Source organism: Callithrix jacchus, chromosome 5 (genome assembly GCF_049354715.1).
Source record: "Callithrix jacchus isolate 240 chromosome 5, calJac240_pri, whole genome shotgun sequence".
In the NCBI taxonomy this organism is placed as follows: domain Eukaryota; kingdom Metazoa; phylum Chordata; class Mammalia; order Primates; family Cebidae; genus Callithrix; species Callithrix jacchus.
The window spans coordinates 67,073,894-67,092,486 of NC_133506.1; the positions used below are offsets into that span (position 1 = coordinate 67,073,894).

The 18,593-nt window shown below is 53.4% G+C and overlaps 1 protein-coding gene across 9 annotated transcripts in view; it reads right to left on the reverse strand.

Annotated features, from left to right (window-relative positions):
* Positions 1–18,593, reverse strand: part of TRPV3 (transient receptor potential cation channel subfamily V member 3) — a 45,702-nt gene that overhangs the window by 12,428 nt on the left and 14,681 nt on the right. For 8 of the 9 annotated variants that reach the window (XR_008481444.2, XR_008481443.2, XR_013535442.1 and 5 more), the window contains 7 exons: positions 13,518–13,658; positions 10,672–10,952; positions 7,804–7,980; positions 6,430–6,588; positions 5,638–5,739; positions 4,342–4,415; positions 767–932 (listed from right to left, as the gene is read on the reverse strand). Coding sequence is in view for 6 of the 9 variants with exons in the window: in XM_054255625.2 (XP_054111600.1) it covers positions 767–932; positions 4,342–4,415; positions 5,638–5,739; positions 6,430–6,588; positions 7,804–7,980; positions 10,672–10,952; positions 13,518–13,658 (1,100 nt within the window). In the remaining 3 variants the exon portion in view is untranslated. The remainder of the gene's footprint in view (positions 1–766; positions 933–4,341; positions 4,416–5,637; positions 5,740–6,429; positions 6,589–7,803; positions 7,981–10,671; positions 10,953–13,517; positions 13,659–18,593) is intronic. The other variant, XM_054255626.2, reaches the window with a different exon arrangement.

An 18,593-nucleotide genomic window follows, 5' to 3' on the forward strand; every position in this document is an offset into this window, starting at 1 on the left:
CCAGGCTCAGTGGCTCACACCTGTAATTCCAGCACTTTGGGAGGCAAAGGCAGGCAGATCACCTGAAGTTAGGAGTTCAAGGCCAGCCTGGACAACATGGTGAAACCCTGTTTCTACTAAAAATACAAAAATTAGCCAGGCGTGGTGGCACATGCCTGTAATTTCAGCTACTCAGGAGGCTGAGGCAGGACAATTGCTTGAATACGGGAGGAGGAGGTTGCACTGAGCTGAGACTTGGCCACTGCACTCCGGCCTGGGGGACAGAGCAAGACTCAGTCTTAAAAAAAAAAACAAAAAAAAACACACCAAATTATTCTAAGACTCAACTGGCTACGTGAAATTTACAATAAATTGTATTGTATATTTTCACTATTTGCAAATTGCATGATAGACATCCTTTAATAGTAAAATGTATGATAAGTGTATGTGTATACAAATACACACCTATATATACATATTCCAGCTACACACACGCACGCACGCACGCACGCACACAGAGTGGTTGTTAAATGTTTACCAGCATGCCACTGCCGGGGGTGAGAACATTACTCCACAAAGCATCCCCTCCCCAGTGCCTCACAAGCCCAGGGGATTTAAGGTCTGGACACCTAAAGCCTGACTGAAAGCAAAGGGAGACCACAGCATTTGGGAAAAAGAGCAGTGGCCACCCCTCGGTCAGCCCCTCTGCCTCTGCAGATCCCAGTGTCCCCATCTGAAAAGTGGCCGTCCTCTGAGGGCCCTCCCGCCGACGCGGCTCCCAACGCACCTTCTGGATCATGACGCTGTACATGCCCATGGACTGGAATCCCCGCGTGTAGTAGAGCATGTTCGCCCAGCCCAGGGCCATGGCCAGCACGAGGCAGGCGAGGTACTCTTTGTAGGCAAACAAGTACAAGAAGACAGACAGTATCACAAGCACAGCTTGGATAAAACTGTTCAGGAGACACAGGAAACACCAGCCTTACTTACTACTCCTCGGCATCAGAGCAAAGACATGCACATCCCCAAACCTCCCCTACACCCCCCGAACAGTCACCCTGGTGACGGGCGCTGAAAAGATGGGTATCAGGCTGCCCCAGATCCATGCAGCCACTGTAGAATTCAGCCTGTAGAAGCATCACCAGAGGCCAATCACAGCCCATGGTAGGCTGACTGCAGCTGATCGGGACTTAAAAAAAAAAAAAATGCAAATCCACAGGGCCGCAGAAGGTTCTAGGGTACAACCCAGGAGGCCGTATACTTTTTAAGTTACCCACACGGGCCGGGTGTAGTGGCTCACGCCTGTAATCCCAACACTTTGGAAGGCTGAAGTAGGAGGAGCACTTCAGGCCGGGAGTTCAGGACTAGCCTGAGTGGCACAGTGAGACCTTGTCTCTACAAATAAAAAATATGCAGAAAAATAATCTAAGTCACCCACAGAATTTCTGATTCCCACATTGATTTGAGAATTTCTAGAGTAGACCAAAGATGTGGCAAATGACTGCATTTTTAACCAAAATGACAAAAGCTGCCAATATCTATACTTATAAGCCAATCACAAGTCCCCCAAACCCTACTTTTTAAATCTTTCTGTGTGCGTGGGAGATTGAGTCTCACTCTGTTGCCCAGGCTGGGGTGCAGTGGTGTGATCTCTGCTCACTGCAACCTCTGCCTCCCGGATTCAAGCAATTCTCTTGCCTCAGTCTCCTGAGTAGCTGGAATTACAGGTGTGCAGCACAGTGTCCAGCTAGTTTTTGTATTTTAGTAGAGACGGGGTTTCACCATGTTGGCCAGGCTAGTCTCGAACTTCTGACCTCAGATGACCCACCTGCCTCGGTCTCCCAAAGTGCTGGGATTACAGGCATGAGCCACTGCTCCCAGCCTCAAATCTCTCTAAAGTATGATATATGGTAAGTGAAATAAGCTAATCCTAAAAAAACAAGTACTATACGACTCAACATATAAGGTACCTAAAATAGTTCAATTCACAGGAAAAGAAGGAAGAATGGTGATTACAGTGGGGGGCGGTGCTCGGAGGGAAGCAGAGGAAAAGGGGCTGTTGATTAATAGGTGTGGAGTTTCAGTTTTGCAGGGCGGAAAGGGTTCTCGACACTGACTGCCCGACAATGTACTTCACAGTATTGATTTGTATGGTTAAACAATGGTTATGATGGTAACTTTATGTTACGTGTACTTCACCACAATTAATTTTTTTTTTTTTGAGATGGAGTCTCCCTCTATTGCCAAGGCTGCAGTGCAGTGGCATGATCTTGGCTCACTGCAACCTCTGCCTCCAGGGTTCAAGCGATTCTCCTGCCTCAGCCTCCCAAGTAGCCGTGCATGCCACCACACACAGCTTTTTTGGAGAGAGACATATTTTTTGTAGAGAGACAAGCTTTTGCCAGACTGGTCTCAAACTCCTGACCTCAGGCTTCCCAAAGTGCTGGGATTACAGGTGTGAGCCATCGTGCCCTGCCCACAATTAAAATGTTTTTAAGTACAATATATCCCAAACACACAAAATCAAAACCTACTATACAGTCCATAATGAAGACATCTAGATACAAACACTGTCTTACTTATAACATTAGGCAGTTTCCAAAGTTATAACATAGTTAACCAAAGTGACGACACAGGCAAGGTTGTAAGAAAAACCATCTGATTGATCAACTGCTTTTCAGAATGAAATGAAGAAGAATGTCAACACCTTCCTCTACACTAACAAAACAAGAAGCAGAAGAGGCTGAGCACGGTGGCTCATGCCTGTGATCCCAGCGCTCTGGAAGGCCAAGGTGGGCGGATCACTTGAGGTCAGGAGTTCGAGACCAGTCTGGTCAACATGGTAAAAACCTTGTCTCTTCTAAAAATACAAAAATTAGTCAGTGGTGGTAGCGGGCACCTGTAATCCCAGCTGCTCAGGAGGCTGAGGCAGGAGAATTGCTGAGGCAGAGGTTGCAATGAGCCAGGATTGTGCCACTGCACTCCAGCTTGGGCTACAGAGTGACACTCCGTCTCAAAAAAAAAGAAAAAAAAAGTGAAGAGCAAGATAATGCCTTGGCGCTTTTTGTCTGCACTAAAACCAGTATCTGTGTAAGTGGATTTTGTCTGGAATCATAATAGTTCCTCCCACATGGTTTGCATCGTGGGGTAGTACTGGCTGACCCATTTCCTGCAGGATCTGGGGGCCGCCCCTGCCCTCGGGGATGAAGAACTCAATTCATGCCTCTGGAAGTCGGGGAACCTACTTAATAGAGCATCTAGGTATTTGGAAACACTCAAGGTCCTAGAGACCCAGCTTCCCAAATGTTCAGAAGAGAGACTTGGGTAGGGTCTAAAGAGCTTTTGAGTCCGATTTTCTTCATCCCAAGCTGCAGAATCTGTTCCGCTCCACAGCAGCAACGCTAAATCAATTTCTGCTCATTCAGAGGCAGAGGTCACACACTCCCGTGATGTCAGCTACACGTGAACTCATGCAGAGGCTGCTGAGCTGGGCTCTCTGCCTAGGACCCTGTGATCATCAACCCAGCACTAGCCTGGAGTGAAGATGACCAAGGGCTGGAGCTTCGTGTGACTCTGAGTGACTCACCTCCCTGCCCTGGGAGCTTTGATGGTGTCTACAGACAAGATCAATAATTTCTCAGGTACCTTCCAGTCCTGATCTGCCCAGGTCACAGACAGCAACTTCTAGGCCCCCATAACCAGGGGATTTAGGGCCCCATGTGACTGGAACATCCCTTTGTCAAAACCGAAACAGGACGCTAAGCCTGTTCTTGCCTTCCCCATGCTGCCTTCTGCCTGGGGCTCTGTGACAGGTGGAGTGGGCCATTGCCACCAGTAGATGGTGGGCACTGCCCTGAAGTTTTCTTTCTTTTCTTTCTTTCTTTTTTTTTTTTTTGAGACAGAGTCTTGCTCTTGTTGCGCAGGCTGGAGTGCAGTGGCGCAATCTTGGCTCACTGCAACCTCCACCTCCTGGGTTCAAACGATTCTTCCTGCCTCAGCCTCCCGAGTAGCTGGGACTACAGGCGTGCACCACCACGCCCAGCTAATTTTTTTATTTTTAGTAGAGACGGGGTTTCACCAGGTTGGCCACGCTGGTCTCAAACTCCTGACCTCAGGTGATGCGCCCACCTCGGCCTCCCAGAGTGCTGGGATTACAGGCGTGAGACCCCGAGCCTGGTTGCCCTGAAGTTTTCTGATTCTGTCCACGGCTTCCATGTGTCTCCTGCTAGGAGCGAGAGGAGATCCCTGGCGTGACCCTGTGGCAGAGTGCCTGGGATGCTTGTTCAAGGGGAACGCAGCGGCCACCACACAGGACGTCAGCCCCGCCTGTGAGATGGTAACCAAGGCGCCAGACCTACTTACAAGACAAAGTGAAACCAGGCATCTGAGAGGATGGACTGCAGATCCGAGGGTCTCAGCAGGAAGATCGCAATGCCCTAAGGCCAGGAAGGAGAGAAAATCGGCACCCTCTTCATGGCCCTCGCTGGGGGAGCTGAGCGGGGAGCGGGGGGTGCTTCCCCAGGACCGAGACTCAGTGAGGGCTGAATGTGTGAAGGCCCAGCTCGAGCCCAGGTGACGGATATGAAAGGGGACCTGTGCCTGGGGGGGCGTAGGCAGCTCCACGGTGAAGGTGGGTGCGCCCTCAAATCTCACCTCCCTCACTCCTTACCCTATTCTCACCCCAGAACCTGCAAAGTGGTACAATGTACAGCTACCTTCCATTCCCCAAATCCAGCCTCTGAGCCTTTGCTCATGCTGTTCCCCACACCCACCCTGTAGTGACCTTGTCCCCATGGTCCTCATGCCCAATCCTACTCCACCAGAATTAGTGCCATGTCTGCCTTCAAGCATCTCTGCCATCCCCTGGCCCCAGATAAAATTCACCTCCCTTCCTCTGAACACTGACCTGAACCCAGCTTAGGGTCTTGTTTGGTCTACTGTCAAGTCTTGATATTTGTGCTCATACTATATCCCCCACCAGGCTATGAACTCAAAGATGGTAAACTTGTCCCATCCCTATCACCTCCTCCAGGGCCACACATATATAGGTGTTCAGATTATATGTGTTGATTCATTGAATGGATGAATGGATGGATGGACAGATGGACGGACGGACAGACAAATGGATGAATGGATGGATGGATGGACAGATGGACGGACGGACAAATGGATGGATGGATGGATGGATGGAGGGAGAGATGGATGGACAGACAAATGGATGGATAGATGGATGGAGGGAGGGAGGGAGGGAGGGATGGAGGGAGGGATGGATGGAGAGATGGAAAGATGGTTGGATGAAGGATAGAAGGATGGTCGGTAAGGATGAGTGGGCATGTGAACGAATGAATGAGTGGCTTGTTCCACGAAAGAGAGCAGGTGATTGGATGGGTGATGCTGGTGGAGAGGAGGATGGACATTGAGGGGCTGGGAGGGTAAATGGTGGAGAGTTGGGCAGATGGATAGAGAAGTAGATGGATGGAGTAGGGAGGATAGGCCAGCTTTATTCATTTGTTCCAACTCAGAGAGCTAAGGCTTGGGAAGGAAATGCCTCCCCAAAGCTCCCCAGCTGTAATGGCAGAGCAGACAGGGATGAAGCCCAGGCCCACTGCCGCCTGCCCGCCTTAAGGGACGGTACAGAAGGGCCGAGTGGCCACTCACCTCTTTCACAGAGATGCACGTGGCCCAGATGAGCACAAACATCCTCCCCAAGAGCTGCAGCCACCCCATCTTGTGGGTCAGGGCCAAGGGGTGCGGGAGGGCCTGGGAGGAAGGAGGAAGGGTGGTCAGAATAGGGAGGAAGAAGGGCTGAGCTGGCCCCAACACTAGAGCAGCCGAAACACAGGAAAAACGCTCAAGCCAGGTCAGAGGCCAGCGTGAAACCCCATCTCTGTACAGGTCAAGAGAAGGAAGAGCCACTCCCTGATCCCCACCCTCCCCACCCTTGATGGAAGCCCAGATCTCTACAACAAGGAGTATCATCCAATCCGTGCTAAGCACCCTCATGCTCTACTCCAACAGCCTTTCCAGAACCCTCTGTATCCAAACACTCAACATGGCCTCACAGCACAGTTAATAAAGCCGAGGCTCCGTGCCCCATGTGACGGATGGGAAACCGAGGCCCAGCAGGCAGGGAGTGCTTAGCCCCCTCCCATTTCCTGCAGCCCTCACAGCAGAAATACCCGACCAGTTCTGTATTTAGACAGAGACCCTGGGCTGAGCCTGAGTCTCTGAATTCTCCAACTTCCCCCAACATGGGTCTACCTGGGACTCAGCACCTGGGCCTTAGCCCAGCCAAACACTGGAGACAAACTCAGTTCCCTAGAAAGTGTGAAGGACGACTGGGGGCCCACCCAAATCCCCTGGCCTCCCTGGGGCTCAGTTTCCCCGTCTGCACGTGGGGCAGCTCCAGCTGTGACCACCCACTCTTCCCCCTGCAAGGGGCCCACATACCTCCTCCTCCCGGGGTCGGTAGTATGAGACGAGGGTCAGGGTGATGTTGTAGGAGAAGTAGAAGCAGAAGGACAGAAAGAACATGTACTGGGCAAACTTCTTCCACTTCATTCGCAGCAGCGTGTGCAGCGGCTCCAGAGTCAGCATCTCGTGCCGGTTCTGCGGGGGAAGGCCAGCAGTCACATGGAGGCGAGGGAGGAGGGGGCACCGAGTTCAAAAGGCCGGTGGGAGCTCCCAGTCAGCGTCGCCCTGGGGGAAGGGGCCATGATTACGCCCAGTGGACTGGTTTGGCTGGAAATGCTGGGAGGGTGATGACGGCTCCTGAGGCTCCTCCCCAGGGTGCTTGGGCAGCAAAGGCCGCCAGAGCCCGGGTTTTAGCAGGAGGACCCGAAGCACAGCAGAAAGTGAAGGCTAGAAGTGGGCAGGAGGTGGTGACAGCAGTTCCAGCCCCAATTTGCCCCTCATTCGCTGTGTGACCTCGGGACAGCCTGACCCTCTCTGGGCCTCAGACTCCTCACCTATACAACTGCGAACAATCCCTGTCCTGCCAGCCAGGCTGCTGTGAGGCGCTGGGAAGACCCAAGGCCAGGAGACTCTGAGAAGCACAACTCTTGGTAAAACATGAAGGAGGAATGTTTTGCTGCCCCGCTTCCCCCAAAAGCTGAACACGCTTCACCTGTTAGAGTGGACAGGTGCTCCTGTTCACAGGAGGACAGTGTCCGATGCCTGTCTCACCAGACCCAGGGGATTCCCATCCCATCAGTCAGGAGAGCCCAGGCAGAGAGCTCCTAGGGATAAGGCCAAGTCTCTATATCCCGCACCCCAGCCTATAAACCCTATAAAAGCCCCAGGACAGTGGCCAACCTGGGCAGCATCCAGCTGCTCCTCTCTTCACCTTCATTTGCACCAAACTCTTCCTGCTAGCCTTCTCCAGGAAGGCCCCCCTGATTTCTCCAGCAGTGCACTCTCTGACCCTCATTTGGGACAAGTTTTTGGGAGAGAAAGCATTCTAAGCCTGGTCATATACAGCAACAGGGGATAGGAGAGACAAAATATGTAAAGGATCAGCCCCAACCACCCTTTCGCCCACACCCACACTCACACCCACATCCACACCGCCCTGGATACTGGGTCCAGAAGACCCCCCCAATCACCACCACTCAGGTCTACAGTCCAAGGTCAACCAGGAAGAGTTGGGCCCAGCATCTGTCCCAGGCCTCCCCTTCTGTGTCTGACTCTGCCCACTAAGGCAAAGGAGCGTGGGAGGCAGACATGGCGGGGAGGGCTGGGAGCACTGGGTCTTCCCAGCGTCTGTGAGCCCCTGGCCTGAGGCCCAGCCCTCGGTGCCCTGCCCAGCCTTCCCGAGAGACCCACGTCGATGTTGGTGTTGTAGACAGTGATTTCCAGCACTGAGTTGTCTGTGGTGGTGTCCACGTTGGTGAGGTCGTACAGGGAGGACGACACAGGTCCGTACGCCCAGTCCGTGAACTTCCTGGACAGGCTTCGGAGCCGCTTCTCCTTGATTTCACGACTCAGGATGTACTTCAGGATCTAGGACAGGATGAGGCACAGCCGTCAGCTGCAGAACAGGGGCTGTGGCTAGCAGGGCTGGGCCAGCCAGAGGCAGGCTGGGCCCAGGACAGGTGGAGACCTGCCTTTGCGCCTGGCACGGTGGCCCCGGGGCCCCATCTTTATCTGTGGAACATGCATGAAGCTTGCCATTGTGCCCATCTCATGGGAGGTTGTGAATACCAGGGAAAAAGGTGTGAAGGTTCTGTGCAGGCTGCAGCAAGCTGCACAATCAGCTCGAAATCCTCACACCAGCTGCAGCCCCGGTTCAGTGAAAAATGGAGGCGCTGATGATTTCTTAGAACCAGTTTCCATTTGTTCTGGACTTGAGAAGAAGCCAGAAGTTTTCCCAGCTGCCCCCAGCCCACCCTTAGCCAAGACCCCTCCAGCTGTGGCTCACCACTCTGGCCAGATGGGCGGTGACGATAGGCACCACCCCCTACAGGGAGGCCCATGGGACATTGGTAGGTTAGTGATCTTCGAAACTCTGCTCCGTATTAGGGTCACTGGGAAACAGAAATTCCCATAGCTCACGCCTGCAATCCCAGCACTTTGGGAGGCTGAGGCAGGTGGGTCACTTGAGGTCAGGAGTTCGAGACCAGCCTGGCCAACATGATGAAACCCCATCTCTACCAAAAATATAAAAATAAACTGGGCATGGTGGTGCATGCCTATAATCACAGACTCAGGAGGCTGAAGCAGGAGAATCACTTGAACCTGGGAGACGGAGGTTGCCGCGAGCCGAGATCACACCACTTCACTCCAGCCTGGGCGATGAAGTGAGACTGTCTCAAAAAAAGCCACACGCAGCAGCTCATACCTGTAATCCCAGAACTTTGGGACGCCAAGGCAGGAGGATCACAAGGTCAAGAGATGGAGACCATCCTGGCTAACATGGCAAAACCCCGTCTCCACTAAAAATACAAAAATTAGCTGAGCATGGTGGTGCACACCTTAGTCCCAGCTACTCCGGAAGGCTGAGGCAGGTGAATCACCTGAACCCAGGAGACGGGGGTTGCAGTGAGCCGAGATCGAGCCACTGCACTCTAGCCTGGCAACAGAGCAAGACTCTGTCTCAAAAAAACAAAAACAAAAACAAAAAAAACCCCACAGCATCAGTTAATGAACTGGAAATCTCTAGGGTGGGATCTGGAGTCTATTTTTCAAAGCTTCCTGGGTGAATCCAAGTGCAGGGATCAGATTTTGGATGCAGAGCTGCTGCTCTCTGGCTTCTTACCTCCTGAAAGGTGAGCCCTGGGTCACCCCAGGATGGGGACATGGGCTTCCTAGGGCACCAACTCAAGACCCAAGAGGAAGGGACTGCTGGGAAGGACAGCGTCCAAGGCCTGGTCTCAGCTGACCCAGGGGGTTCCATCCCGTCTGTCATGAGAGCCCAGCCAGAGAGCTCCTAGGGATAAGGCCAAGTCTCTCTGTCCCGCACCCCAGCCTGTAAAAGCCCAAGGACGGTGGGCAACCTGGGCAGCATCCAGAAAAGTTTTCTGGAGGACATGGAACAGAGGAGGGGAGCAGCGGACAGGTGCCTCCCCCAGGCTGGCCACAGCGGGCACACTGTGAGCCTAGAGAACAAGGGCTCCTGGGGCCATGCTTCATGCAGGAAGCCTCCTCCCTGGGCTGGGGCGGCAGGCACAGCACACACCACAGTGGCACACAGGGAAGCTGGCCTTGGAGAAAGCTCCATCTGCAACCACAAGCTGACTCCTCAAAGCCTCGGCAAACTGTGGCCCTGAGGGTGGGCAGAAGTCGCGGGGAGGCAGCCACACAATCCCTCCTCTGTTGAAGCCTTTTTCCAGCTCCTCCTCCCCCACGGGAGAATAAAAAGGGCCCTTGTGGGGCCCAGCCCTGGCCACTTGGGACAGGACCAAGACCCTCAGGGCAGCTGACGGGGGTGGGTACCCCGAGGCTGGCACCGCTGTGATTACTCAATAGCCACCCCCCCCCCCAGCGTCCTCCTGCGGCTTCTGGGAGCCACGGCCTCCTCGCAGAGGGCAGAGAAAGTGAGGCTGCGGAACACGCTGGGTCCCCAGGATCAGTCCCCCAGAACATGAGGCCCAGCCATTATTCCAGCCCCTGAAAGAGATCCGTCCAGCCTTCACCAAGGCTCCCAGCCAAGCCTAGACTTTTCAGCCGCCTCACACAAGGAAAGAAGGGCCTGAAGCAGCCACACTCTGCTGGGGACGTGGCACGGAGTTCCAACCCGACAGCCAGGCTGGGGTCTCTCCATAACTGGGAAATGGCAGCCCATTGGTTCCGGGCCGGAGCAGCAGTCCTGAAACTCCCGTCCTCATGAGGGGCAGAAGTCCCCGAGGGCCACCCACTCAGCCCTGCGGGGGCTACGGTGTCACCTCAGCCTCAGGCTCCCCCAGCGCAGCCCTTCCAGGACAAGGGATGGAAACGTGGCGGATTGGGGACAGAAATGTGGGGATGGGGTGCACAGGCCGCATGGCGCCAGCTCCGTGGGGCCCCTCAGAACAAACCCACCTCGGCAGACACTGCATTTCTGGACCTCAGGCTGGGACCTTCCCAAGCCCGCGGTTGTGCTCTGTGGATCCCCCGTCGGGGGCCCCGGGGGCTGAGGGAGTGGCCGCTGTGCCTCCCGACCCCGTCCCCCGCCCCTCAGTCCCCGGGCCCCGCCTACCGCTCCCCGGGCCGCACCTCGGCCTTGCCCAGCTTGGCCGCCAGCTGCAGTGGCGTGAGGCCGTCGTTGTTGCGTGTGGTCTCCAGCTCCCAGCTGCTGCTGCGCCGCAGAATCGTGTCGTACATGCGCTTCACGAAGTCGTTCTGCGTCTGGAAGTCCTCGGCCACGGTCACCAGGGCGTGGAGGATGTTGTTGCCCCGCGAGTCCTGGGAGGCGATGTCGGTGTGCTCGTGCTCCATCAGCAGCTCCACGATCTCGGGCTGGTTGGTGCACGCCGCCAGGGCCAGGGGCGTCTCGCCTGGGAGAGGAGGGCGCCAAAGCTGGGTTCTGGGTCCTTGGCTTGGGCCGCAAGCAGCATCCCCAAGCCCCAGGACTGGGGCCCACATCCTATCTCAGCAGGATCGGCAAGTGAGGTTCCCTGGTCCTCTCCCCATCTCCTGCTTCTGTGGGGGTGGCTGAAGCTACATCAGTGCGCAGCCTCCTGACTGGCCTCCCTGCTGGGCACAGCAGCCAGACCAACCTGTTACTGTTAGCGCCTCCCCCAGAATAAAAGCTCGGATTCCTACGATACCCACAAAGCCCTGTGTCCTCTGACCTCTCCTCCTCTCCCATCACTCACTCCCCCTGACAATGGCTTTCCTCCAACACGCGGCCAGCCCGGGTCCTTTGCTTGGCTGTTCCCTCTGCTCGTAGACAGCCAGTCCCTCGCTCCCTCACCTCCTTCGAGTACTTGCTCAAACATCACCTTTCAGTGATCCGGCCTAACTGGCTCTATTTAAAACTAAAGAATTTAAAACTATTTAACTCTATTTAAAATTGAACTGTTTAACTCTATTAAAATTAAAATAAGGCGGTGGGTCACGCCTGTAACCCCAGCACTTTGGGAGGCCAAGGCAGGCGGATCACCTGAGGTCGGGAGTTCGAGATCACCCTGACCAACATGGAGAAACCCTGTCTCTACTAAAAACACACAAAAATTAGCTGGGTGTGGTGGTGTATGCCTGTAATCCCAGCTACTTGGGAGGTTGAGACAAGAGAATTGCTTGAACCTGGGAGGTGAAGGTTGTTGTGAGCCAAGATCAAGCCATTGCACTCCAGCCTGGGCGACAGAGGGAGACTTCGTCTCAAAAATGATAATAAATTAATTAATTAATTAAATTAAAATCCACCCCCTCTTGCCCCAGACAGAACTCCTAATTCCTGTCTTCTGCTTTACTCTGCATTTTTGAAGAGCACTTATTTCCTGTCATATTACACTGGCTCCAACCAGGTTCTCCGTGCAGGGCAATGGTACACACTAGGAACTGGACAATACCCTGTTTGCCAGGACACCCAGACCGGAACACCCAGACCCGGATACCCAGGGCTGCCCAGAGTGCAGGCTAGCTAGTCCTGCTGATAAAAAAAACTACCCAGAAGATAGTCCCAGCTACTTAGGAGGCTGAGGCGTGAGAATCACTTGAACCCAGAAGGCAGAGGTTGCAGTGAGCGGAGATTGTGCCACTGCACTCCAGCAGCCTGGGCAACAGAGTGAGACTCCATCTTCAAAACACCCAGAAGAGAAAACAGATGGGTGATGCCAGTCAGGCAAGACTGGATGGGAGGAAGGGTTTCCTCTGCAACAAAGTTGCACAGAGAACTTTTGGGTGTGACTGAGCCTTTGGTTCCTGTCCTGATTGCAGTGGTGGTTAGCCAACCGTCCATGCTGTGAAAATGAACAGAACTGTGCTCTAAACGGCTGGATTTCACTCTGTCTACATTATGCATTTCCATTTTTTTTCATAGAGCATCCTAACCCCAGTTGCTTTTGGACTCTGTAACTTGTCGGGCAGAGGAGTTTGGTCCTCTCACTCCCTGTTTGCAGTCCTGAGAGGCACTGGACCCCGGCGCGGAGGCCAGGGCTGGAGGCCAGGACGTTGAAGTCAATGCCCTGCTACACTGGGGCAAGTCCTTCCCCTTCGCAGAGCGGTCTCCTCGCCTGTAAAATGCGGTTGCCTCCTTGGCCTCCCTCCCAGGTCTCTGTTTCCTCAGAGGGATGTCCAGCACCATGCTTCTAAGACCACCAGGTGACACCCCCAGAATGTGGGCTCCTCCCCCCGCCACCTCCCAGACCCTTCTTCTCTGGTCCACACTGGTGTCCTCCCAGATGGACATTTCCAGCCTCTTCCCGGCCCAGCTCTGTCCTCTGGGGCACCAGAGCCTCTTGACCGTGGGGGTGGAGTGCAGTGCGAGGCTGCCCCTCCCTTCCTCCCTCCACCCTTTCTCCTCTCTTCCTCCCTCTCCCTCTTCCTTCCCTCTTCTTTCCTCCCTCCTTCCTTCCTCCCTCTCCCTCCTCCCTCATTCCTCCCGCCCTCTTCCTTCCTCCCTCCTCCATCTCCCTCTTTCCTCCTCCCTCTCCCTCCTTCCTCTCCATCCTACCTCCCCCTCCTCCCTTTCCCTCCTTCTTCCTCCTCCCCTTCCCTATTCTTTCCTCCCACCTCCCTCTCCCTCCTCCCTCCCTCCTTCTCCCTCCTCCCTCTCCATCCCCCCTCCCTCCTCCCTCGCTCTCCCTCCCTCCCTCCTCCCTCGCTCTCCCTCCCTCCCTCCTCCCTCGCTCTCCCTCCTCCTTCATTCCTCCTCCCTCTTCCTTCCTTGCTCCTCCCTTCTCCCTCCTCCTTCATTCCTCCTCCCTCTTCCTTCCTTGCTCCTCCCTTCTCCCTCCTCCTTCCTCCTCCCTTCTCCCTCCTCCTTCCTCCTCCCTTTCCCTCCTCCTCCCTTTCCCTCCTCCTCCCCTTCCCTCCTCCCTCCTCCCTCTCCCTCCTCCCTCCCTCCCTCTCCCTCCTCCTTCCTCCCAGACTCGGCGCTGGGCGGGGGCAGCACCCACCGAAGTAGAAGCCCTCGTGCTGGTTCTTGGGGTTGAAGAAGGCCCCCTTGGCGTGGGCGTTGACGTCGGCGCCGGCAGCAATGAGCAGCGCCGTGATGTCACCCTGCCGCCGCTCGATGGCGATGTTCAGCGCCGTCTGCCCTGCGGACCGGGGGACGTGGGCGCGGGAGCCTCAGCACCGGGGGGCGGGGGCGGGGGAGGGGGCTGGCCCGCCCGCCCTCTGTGGCCGCCACACCCTCCCGCGAACCACAGGGAAATCAGGGCTCTTCACTGTGTCTCCCGCCACCGGGAATCCCAGCTTTATTCTTTGCTTCCTTCAGGCTTCCACGGCCCAAGGAGCGCATGAGGAGCGCCTGCTTCGAGCTCCGGCACCAGTACGGGGGCGGTGGGGGGGTTCAGGGGTCAGGGGTGCACAGACGCAGTGTCCCTGATTTTCCTCAAGAGGCCACAGTGGCTGAGCCAGGTGCCTCACGCCTATCATCCCAGCACTTTGGGAGGCCGAGGTGGGTGGATCACCTGAGGTCAGGAGTTCGAGACCAGCCTGGCCAACATGGTGAAACCGCGTCTTTACTAAAATTACAAAAATTAGCTGGGCGTGGTGGTGCGTGCCTGTAATCCCAGCTACTCGGGAGGCTGAGGCAGGAGAATCGCTTGAACCCAGGAAGTGAAGGTTGTAGTGAGCTGAGACCGATCCATTGCACTCCAGCAGAGTGAGACTCCATCTCAAAAAAAAAAAAAAAAAGAAAAGCCCACAGTGCCACTGAGAACTAAGTGCCATGATTCAGAGAGGGGCAGGAGCTGGGGGACCAAGAGCAAGGGCCCTTCACAGCCAGAGAGCATCGGGGTCTTCCCAGAGGCTCTCACCTGGGACCTCAAAAGTCTAGGAGGTTGGGTGGGGCCAGCTCCTAAGCCAGGCTAAGAGGGTGGAGCTTATCCTAAGCGCTAAAGTCACAGAAGGCCTTGAAGTAGGGAACTGGCCAGACCAGAAGTTGGAGTTTGGTGCCTGGGTGCTTTCAGATCTCTCGGGCTGCAAAATTGGAGGATGCATTAGAGGCAGCCGAAAAAAATGAGGAGGCCTGAGCTAAGAAGAGGCAGAGGGCACATGAAGAGTGGAGAAAGCAGGACGTCCGAGGACCCTAAGGACCATGGGCTGGGGAGAAGGGTGTCTCAGGTAAGGCTAGCATCTGGCCCTGGCGGGAAGTGAATTGTATGCTGGAGACTGAGCAGGAAGGGCAGAGGGAGAGGCATTCAGCCTGCTAGAGGCTGGAGAACTTTCAGATGGAGGGGACAGAGGCTGGGAGGAGGGGAGGGTCTCAACATGTACCAACAGAAACAGCATTTCCCAAAGAGCTGCCACCATGCTGTAAATAAATGGTGAATTAAAGAATTAAGCTTTAAAAAAAATTAGGAATTTATAACTAACCTTTTGGTAGGGAAGATCCGAAGATCTTGCTTCTTCTTAAGCAAGGTCCGAAAGGCAGAAACCACAAAGAGAAGGCTGGCACACTGGCTTACAAAAAGGCTTTTGGGTTTGGGGTGTTTTGTTTGTTTTGTTTGACACAGGATCTCACTCTGTCGCCCAGGCTGGAGTGCAATGTCGCTATCTGGGCTCACTGCAACCTCCGCCTCCCAGGTTCAAGCAATTCTCCTGCCTCAGCCTCCTGAGTAGCTGGGATTACAAGCACGACCCACCACGCCTGGTTAATTTTTGTATTTTTAGTAGAGATGGGGTTCTACCATGTTGGCCAGGTTGGTCTTGAAACTCCTGACCTCAGGTGATCCGCCCACCTCAGCCTCCCAAAATGCTGGGATTACAGGTGTGAGTCACACTATTATAACTTTAAATGTGCATGCATTTGAACCCAAATATTCCAATGCAAAGTGTTTTCTAAAACATACGTGCATCTGTGCACAGGGTCATAGACAAGAACGTGCACTGCAACATTGTCACAGCAAAACAACTGGAAGCGCCTGACGACTGTCTGCCATTGGGGGTGGGGGGGCAGTGAAATTAGCTGTGGCGCAGACTAAGCTGCTGGAAAGAAGCTAGACTTTCACATTTTGGCATAAGAAGTGCCCTAAGGCTGGGCGCGGTGGCTCATGCCTGTAATCCCAGCACTGTGGGAGGCTGAGGCGGGCAGATCACTTGAGGTCAGGAGTTCAAGACTAGCCTGACCAACATGGAGAAACCCCATCTCTACTAAAAATACAAAAATTAGCCGGGCATGGTGGCAGGCGCCTATAATCCCAGCTAATCCTGGGGCTGAGGCAGGAGAATCGCTTGAACCCAGGAGGCGGAGGTTTCAATGAGCGGAGGTCATGCCATTGCACTCCAGCCTGGGCAACAAGAGCCAAACTCCATCTCCAAAAAAAAAAAAAAAAGTGTTCTAAGACATATAGTCAATCAAAAACAACAATAACTTGTAGAATACAGACAGTATGATACTATTTTATGTTAAATAAATAAATAAAATCTCTCCTGTGCGCACGTATACACGCACATATGTCAAAAGCCTAGGAAACTCCTCAAAGCATATGGGTAAAGGCCCTAACAAAAACTTATCTGAAATGTTGGACTGCTTTACAATGAAACTCTATTCATGGGATGTGGATGTAGTTAAAAATAGTTAGGCCAGGGTAGTGGCCCACTCCTGAAATCCCAGCACTTTGAGAGGCAGAGGTAGGAGGATCACTTGAGCCCAGGAGTTTGAGACCAGCCTGGGCAACATGGCGAAACCCTATCTCTACAACAAATAGAAAAATTAGCTGGGCGTGGTGGTGCACACCTATAGTCCCAGCTACTCAGGAGGCTGGGATGGAGAATTACCTGAGCCCGGGAAGGTCACGGCTGTAGTGAGCCGTGATCACACCACTGCACTCCAGCATACCCAACAGAGTGAGATCCTATCTCAAAAATAAAAATAAGATAAAGTAAAACAATAAAAATAAACTGTTTTGTTGAATCTGATGATGGATGTGTAGAGGTTTATTATGCTAATATCTTAACTTTAGGTTTAAAACTTTTATAAAATGTCTTAATTGAATAATTGCTTTAAAAAGTAAAACTCTGAAGGCCTCTGATAAAATGCTTTAAAATGATATTAATAAAGTTGTGATTGGTTCCTCTTTAGCAGCATAGGGGAGAAATGTTAGCCCTTGCCCAGTGGGGAAACTGAGGCTCAGAGAAGCATGATAACCTGCCCAAAGTGTGGAATAGTGCTGCTCTGCTGGTCCCGGAGCCCCTCTGCTCCAGGTGCAGGAAACGCTGAGAGGAAGGGAGGCATCAGCAGAGAGGGTGGAAGGGTGGTGGATCTGCTTTCCAGGAAGACAGGAATAAATGGCTCCTCCCACCATTCAGAGAGAGAGTAGGTGCCCACAGCACCCCAGACCTCCTCGCCCCAGCAAGAGGCAGATTCATGAAAGAAGGAAAGCAAAAGGGGAGGCCGAGAACAGAGAGAGGAATGTGTTTGTGACCAGGACAGCAAAGCCTCAATAGAAACACTAACAACCTTCTTTTATTCACTCATTCAAAAAATACATGTTAAGCATCTCCTATGTGAGACCGTAAGGGCACCAGGAAATCAACTATGTTCAGCGGACTTCATCCCTGCCCTCAAAGGAAACATGCTGCTAGCAAAGGCTAATAAATCCTGCAATACTGACAAGAAGAAAGCAGGAGACAAGGGGACTGAGAAGGGAGGAGAATTAGGACAAGCAAGCTTAAGGCACTGGCCTGAACCTTCCTGTCTACGGGACTGCTGTCAACTCCCTAGAGACAGGCTGAGAATATGATATGGTTCATCTAGTTTCTCTCTTTGCTTTGGCTACCAGGGAGCTCAGTGTGCAGTTTAGCACTCAGTAGCAGCAACCTTCCCTAGGTTTCCTCTCCTCCACTGCATACCTTCTAGTTTGTCACAATCTTTGACTTCTTATATATAACAAAAATGCTTTTGAAAATCTGCAGAGTTCAAATAATAGATCACAATTACTTTCTCCCATGAGAAGGGTTAAAGGCCCAAGCTAGATTCCCACCTGGAAAAAGCTAAAATGTGACCAGGCATGGTGGCTCATGTCTGTAATCCCAGAACTTTGGGAGGCGGAGGTGGGTGGATCATCTGAGGTCAGGAGTTTGAGACCAGCCTGATTAACATGGTGAAACCCCGTCTCTGCTAAAAATACAAAAAAAATAATCCTAGTTAGGTGGGAGGCTGAGGCAGGAGAATCACTTGAACTCGGGAGGCAGAGGTTGCAGTGAGCAGAGATCACACCAGTGCACTCCAGCCTGGGCGACAGAGTGAGACTCCTCCTCCAAAAAAAAATAAAATGCTAAACTGTTGAGTGCCCCTGGCATGTCAACGGGACCGCATCCAGTTATCCTTGAGCCAATCACCTTTGCCACAAACACCTCATAAGACCCTAGAGGGCTGTTTGCTGACTCCAAAACTCAAGTAAGGACACACCTCACTGCTTTTCCCAAGTGGATTTGCTGGCAGGGAACCTCTCTCCCAAACCTGGTCTCCCAGCCCCGTCTCTGGCCCACTTACAAGGAAATCCACAAAACTGAGACCCAAACAGGGACAATTAATGATGATGCTGCTAACAGCTGACTTTCAGTGGCCCGTGCCCGGCTCTCCTGCCTCACTTCCAGCCTTCTTTCCACTGTTCAAGCATGCCAAGCCCAGTCCTGTCTGGGAGCTCTCGCCCTGGTCCCTCTCCTCATGCAGGCCTCAGGCCAAAGGTGACCACCCTGACTGTCCACTCTAAAGTGGCCCTTCCCAAACAGTCACTTTCTGTCACACTATCTTCACTAGCTTTTTTTTTTTGAGACAGAGTTTTGCTCTGTCACCCAGCCTGGAGTGCAGTGGTGTGATCTTGGCTCACTGCAACCTCTGCCTCCCAGATACACAATTCTCCCGCCTCAGCCTCCTGAGTAGCTGGGACTACAGGTGCACACTACCACACCCAGCTAATTTTTTGTATTTTTAGTAGAGATGGGGTTTCATCACGTTAGCCAGGATGGTTCGATCTCCTAAGCTCATGATCCACCAGCCTCAGACTCCCAAAGTGCTGGGATTA